General features: G+C 39.8%; 1 protein-coding gene across 1 annotated transcript; it reads left to right on the top strand.

Moving 5' to 3' along the window:
- Positions 1-969: 969 nt before the first annotated feature.
- Positions 970-2,908, top strand: LOC121443069. The gene is made up of 2 exons (XM_041644753.1): positions 970-998; positions 2,236-2,908. Exons 1-2 carry the CDS (start codon positions 970-972, stop codon positions 2,906-2,908), a joined length of 702 nt encoding a protein of 233 aa, XP_041500687.1.
- The last annotated feature ends 3,092 nt before the right edge of the window (positions 2,909-6,000 follow it).

Genomic DNA, 6,000 nt, shown 5'->3' with positions numbered 1-6,000 from the left:
CCAGATAGGCCTCATAACTAGCAGTAGCTGGCCAATGCAAACCTTATGCCATGTGTTCATTTTGTATTTTTGTCTTTCCAGTATTAAGATTTTTTTCAGAGAGATAGAGAAAGCAAAGACTGAACAAGTGGGCAGGTAGAGATGTGGGAAACAAAGGGATTAGAAAACGTTGTGGAAGGGATAAATCATGATAAATTTATATTTTATGATAATTTTTTCAAATTAATTCTAGATTAATTTGTACCTTTAATAGATCAACTATATCCCTAAGGGCTTATACATATGAGAGGGACATTAACCACCCTGGCCCTTTAAGACTATATGTCTTGACTCTGGTTCTTTGCTCATAATGTGACATTCATCTCTGGTAGCTACGGAAACAAGAATTTTTAAAGTCACTCTCATACTGAGCAGTCACTAGCATTTGGCCTTCATAGAAGGGAAGAGAGGCAAGTATTTTATGTTTTCTACATGGTTTCTGTTGAAAGCTTTCAATTTCAGGAGACATAGAAGGTCAAAGAAGTCAATGACCTAAGATTCAACTCTTTGTTGCTATCATTTCTATGTCAGTAAATCCTACTGAATATAAGTACTGGGAATCCCTGTGTAGCTGTGAAGGCTCTGTAGCCTGTATTGACCTTTATACATTTGTAGTTTCCTGAAACTGAGTATGTGAATTAGACTTTCTGTGGTTTTTTCTGTTTATTTAATGGGGTAATGATTGCGTGAATCTCATTGGAGGGTCAGGACTATCAGATGGGCTAATATCCCTGAAGAGTATAAATGAGGCTTCAACTAAGCAAAGCAGAGGAAGGGGTTGGTTCCAGGGGTTGATGGTGAGACACCATTCTGAGCTGAAATATCTGCCCAACAGAACTTCTTTTACTGAAGGTGATTCAACTCTTGTGCGACTCCCTGTCCAACATTTCCTGCTATTTTGAAGATATTTATGATCGCGACATTCCTCAAATGGATCTCTTCCTCCTGGATAAACAAAGGTAAAAGCTTAAGATGAGCTTCATGGAGGGTTTCAAATTGGATCTTTATGAAGCATAAGCACCTCCTCCATGGGTTTCAGACATGGGCAAAACTAAATCTTGCCATGCTAGCTCATTTGTCTTGCACAACAGAATTTTCCACCCTGATTCTGGTTGTGCTTCAAAACTCACTGATTCTGACGTCAAAAGGCTCAGATCTGCCTTAACAAGGAAGAGGGCATGGGTAGGGTGTTACTCAATTCATACTAGATTTTAAAGTCACTTTGCTGATGTGACTTCCCAATTTAGTAGAGCTACTGCCTTTACCCCGTTAGGAAGTACATTCCACAGAGAATGTGGAGTAATGGGGAGCGGGTAAGGAAATTTTCCTGGCAAAGTGATACAGTTTGTAGGCCACTCAAACCTTCTGCATTGTAGGTGGCAATATTATCATGTACATGCCTGAACTTGCTTTCTGCTCATGAACACAGTGACATCCTTCAGGGCATAGTTATTCATGAACATTAAGCCTGCATCCAAAGATATGAACCAAGAAGTGATCTAAATATATTGGTGCATACAGTAAATGTAGAGTATTAATTTGGTGCTGGAGAAGATAGTTGCTCACATAAGACAGTTGGGATACTTCATATTCAGCAATGAAATGAAGATCATTTTCTAATGTGTATGTTTGAGTAATTTATAAGAAATGATTGAAATATCCATGAGGGCTCATGTTTCACATACAGATTTTAATTTTGGTCACATAATAAGAATTTAGGTTTTCAAATATGTTTTCCCATGACACGTACACTAGCATACACATTTACAAATATAGCAGACAATATAGGTGAATTAAATTTGTATAAGTTCACTACCATAATTTATAGATATTTGTGCTTTCTTCTGCCTATACCTCTCATTTAAGCTATTTTTTCTTTTTTATGTATTGTAAAGACTGATTAATTAAACATCATTGTGTTGTAAACGTTGTAATCTTTATTCACTATTAATTCCGAGCATTAAATGTTTAGTTAAAAATCTGCACATTTCAGCATTTGATAGATACAGTGAAATTGCTAATCAAAACCTCTTATAGAGGGAACTTTGGCCATAAGTATATTATTTAAATACAACTTTATGTGACAGCAAGGACAAGGTATGAGAACTTATTACTCTGTAAACCATGTCTCATTTTGTTTTCCACTGTCCTTTGTGTTCCTGACTTGACCATATACTTGTTGAATTTCATCTTCAGATTTGCCAATGCGAAGGAGTGCTTCTTCAAGTTGAGTGGCCTCCTTTGCAGCCTATCAGCTTTGGTGTTTGAAACAATCATTGCAAGAAGCCAATCCTGGCGCCTGTGGGAATTCGATGACAAGATTGTACAATTTGTGTCCCTAGGATTGTGGGAAGCTTATTACCCTCAAGAGTTTAACGTCTCAGGGACTGTAACCAAGATTCTGGTGCACACCCCTATCAATTCCACATGGACCATTTCACCGGAATTTCAGTACGCACAAACCCTGATAATGTGGACTGTTTTGATGAAGCCTGTAGTTCTGATTTTCGGGTCAATTGCCAATAAGATTGGCTGTATGAAAGACCCATTTATTGAGATGCAGATATATTGCTACAAGGTTGCTGCCTTTGTTTTGTATGTTAGCAGCATCTTCACATTTGTTTCTGTGAGCTGGAACCACTTTGTAGATCATTATGGCCAAACCACTCTTGACTTTCCACCTGACTTTCCAGTTAAAAAAGAAGCCTTAATAAGCAAACACTATACTGCTGTGTTCCCAGTAGGGGTACTGATGACCACCATTTCACTCATTGGTGTGATATTCTTTCTATCTGAGATGAACTCTTTGAAACTACAGAATCAAGTGAAGGCCAAGTGTGCTTCTATTGTGGCTGATCAGGAAATCTGAAGTGAGGACTCCTACATTTACAACATCTGTCAGAAGGTTCCTAGAAAGAGTTTCCTATTGACATACAAAACTCCTATAGTTCCCAACTTGTTCTAAATAAAGCATCAAATGGATTCTCTTGGTCTGTCTAAATGACTTCTTCCTCTGTCTAACTTGTTTCTTTCTTTGGATATTTTCATATCCCAATCTCTGAAGGCCATGATCATGCGTTCAGATATTTCTGACAAGCAGTAGCAAGCAAAAGTAATGGTGAAATGCATGTTGCAAAAACATTTATCACAAGATAAATATCACGTGAAAGAAGGTTGTAAGGAAACTGACACATAAACAGAAAAGTAAACACCATTTTATCTGGAGACCCTCTGAATCTCGGGTCTCCTGAAGGCAGAGCTGGACTTCATAGTGTTGGCTCTGCAGACAGTGTGTGCCTTTGTCATGGAGTATGAAGACTATACTGAACGCTGGACAGTCAGACATATCTTCCTGTTTGTTAATATTCCAAATTGCCAAGCATTCCCAGTGTGCTCTCACAGAAAATGTGGTGTGAAGATCAGAGGGCTGCTTGCCCGAGTTGTATTTCTTGTTTTTACCTTCTGAAATACTGGGTTCAAACTCATATTAAGCTTGATGGCAAGCTTACATAGCCACTGGGCAATCTCACTAACTTCAAATATACCCCACTTCACATAAGGATATCCCATGCTTGGCATCCATAGAATGTAGGCCATTTCATAAAGTAAAAGAAATTTGCTTGCAAATGGGTAGAACTAGAAAAGGTCATCCTGAGTGAGGTAACCCAGACCCAGAAAGACAATCATTGTATGTACTCACGTATAAGTGAATATTAGCTGTAAGGTAACCATGATGCAATCACAGGCCCAGGGAGGATAACCATGCTACAATCACAGGTTCAGAGAGAAGCTAATTAACAAGGGGTCACAATGGGGCTTGAGAATCTCACTGTGAAAGGGTAATAGAATAGACATCACTGATGGATGGGATAGGGGTCTAGATGCAGGTAAGGAATGGGAACAAGAGGGATCAGGTGAAGGGAAGATGGAGGGAGAGTACTGAGAGAGACATCTGGCTCCTGGGACATCTCTGGGATGAGCTATAAACCTAGGAAAATGGAAATTCCCAGTAATCTATGAGGTAACCCATTCCTCTCCATCATGCCTTGTACTCCATCCACTCTTCCTCCTCTGTTTCTCTTCAGAAAAGGGTGGGCCTCCCATGGATTTCAGTCAATCACGGAATATCAAGTTGCAGTGAGACTAGGCATCTTCTGTTTTATTTAGGCTTCATTAGGTAATCTGGTAGGCAGAAAGGGTCCCAAAAGTAGGCAACAGCTTCAGCGATAGCCCCTTTTGCCATTGATAGGAGTCCCAAAAGAAGACCAGTCTACACGGCTGTAATACACACACACACACACACACACACACACACACACACACACACACACGTAGAAGGCCTAGGGCTTCTGATTTTCCTTGTTAGATTTACATAACTTTATTCACCAGGTCAATGTCTAAGCACAAAGACCTATTTCTTGCATCTCTGCTTCTATATGGATTCCCTGCTTAATCCCATTAAAGCCAGGCCTACCAGAATAATCTGCAATCCTCAATTCTTGACTGTGCATGAATATATTATACATTGGATGTCCCTGTTGCTCTTGACCATATCTTACTCTTCTGTTTAATCCTAATGCTCTTAATAGTACTTCTCATCATATAATTTCTATACCAGCTTTCCCTGATGGATCCATAAGACATAAACTCATGTTCATGTCCTCTTCATAGTCCCAAGTCCTATCTGTGGGAACACAGATTAAGCACTAATTTCCATGATGATTTTCCCCATAACCTCTTCTGCTCTGTGTCATTTCCATACTCCTTGGCTTTGCTCTGGTAACACAAGTTCATTCACTGGCTTTCGCTGCCATGTACCATAAGAACAGATCTTGCTCCAGTGCCTTGATATGATACCTACTTCTCAATACACACATTGCTTAGCCATTTTCCTACTGCAAAAACCTCAGCTGTCAGTTATCCCCATGTCCCCACTCCTACTTGTGATCACACAATATAATTGATTTGCCTGGTGAGTGCCCCTATTCCACATACACCTCCTTCATTTCCACACACAAAGCCCTAGACCTGAATGCAGAATCAGTCACCAGTTTTCCTCATGACACTCAACTCACTTCTGCTATCTCTGGACTAGCCAACTGTACATTGACTTTGCATGTGGATTTTCCAAGAATGGCATTTCACAGCCTCAAAACCAGACTTCTAACACAACCAGTAGTCATGCAACTTCTACATCAGATTTCATGTTGAGTTTCACCAAATCCAAATTCATCGGATCCATCTCTACACTTTAGTTTGACCCTGTGTTTGCAGGAATCTAAACCATGATTGTTTTGGTGTGCTCTCTAAGTCATTCTGCACCAGTGCCTCCCCAACACTCTCAGATCTATCTGTGGAGATGCAGCTCCTGCAACAGATTTCCCTGATAAGTTCTGCAAAAAGACATCCTATATGATATCCACTATCCAATGCCTGCCATCAGATGCACAGTAGGCATATTAGCTATGCCTGATGGAATTACCCTCAGTCTGTCACACTTTCTTGTTTAATACCTAGCTGTGTGTTTTCAGATTGCATGACATATTTGCTCTCTGAGTTCAAAAAAAAAAAACATTGTCTGGAAGCAGGTTTTAAAACTGTGGAGTAATTCCAACTAATGCATATCCCGCTGTGGTCATACATTATAAATATCCCCAGTACAGGGATTGCTCATGTCAAATCCACAACCCAACGAGTAATTTGGGGTTGCCAATTTAGATATACATATACAGAATTCTCAGATTCCTTGAACCTTTCCAACCTCTGTGACTTCCATCCTCTTAGGTTTAGATCTGCTCATTCATATCTTGTTTCTTTCCATGCCACATTACCACAGAATCAAAAAGATCCCTACTATGTGCACTATTAGGCTTCTCTGTAGTCACACAGCTCTGGCACTTTCTCTTCCTGGTGATTCCCTCTCTGACAACAGCTGGCATGTCCCAAATTAAAAAGCTGATT

The sequence above is a fragment of the Microtus oregoni genome, unplaced genomic scaffold (assembly GCF_018167655.1).
Source record: "Microtus oregoni isolate MIOR12 unplaced genomic scaffold, Mior012 000099F_ref0000060, whole genome shotgun sequence".
Classification (NCBI taxonomy): Eukaryota; Metazoa; Chordata; class Mammalia; order Rodentia; family Cricetidae; genus Microtus; species Microtus oregoni.
This window is presented reverse-complemented; position numbering and strand designations above follow the sequence as displayed.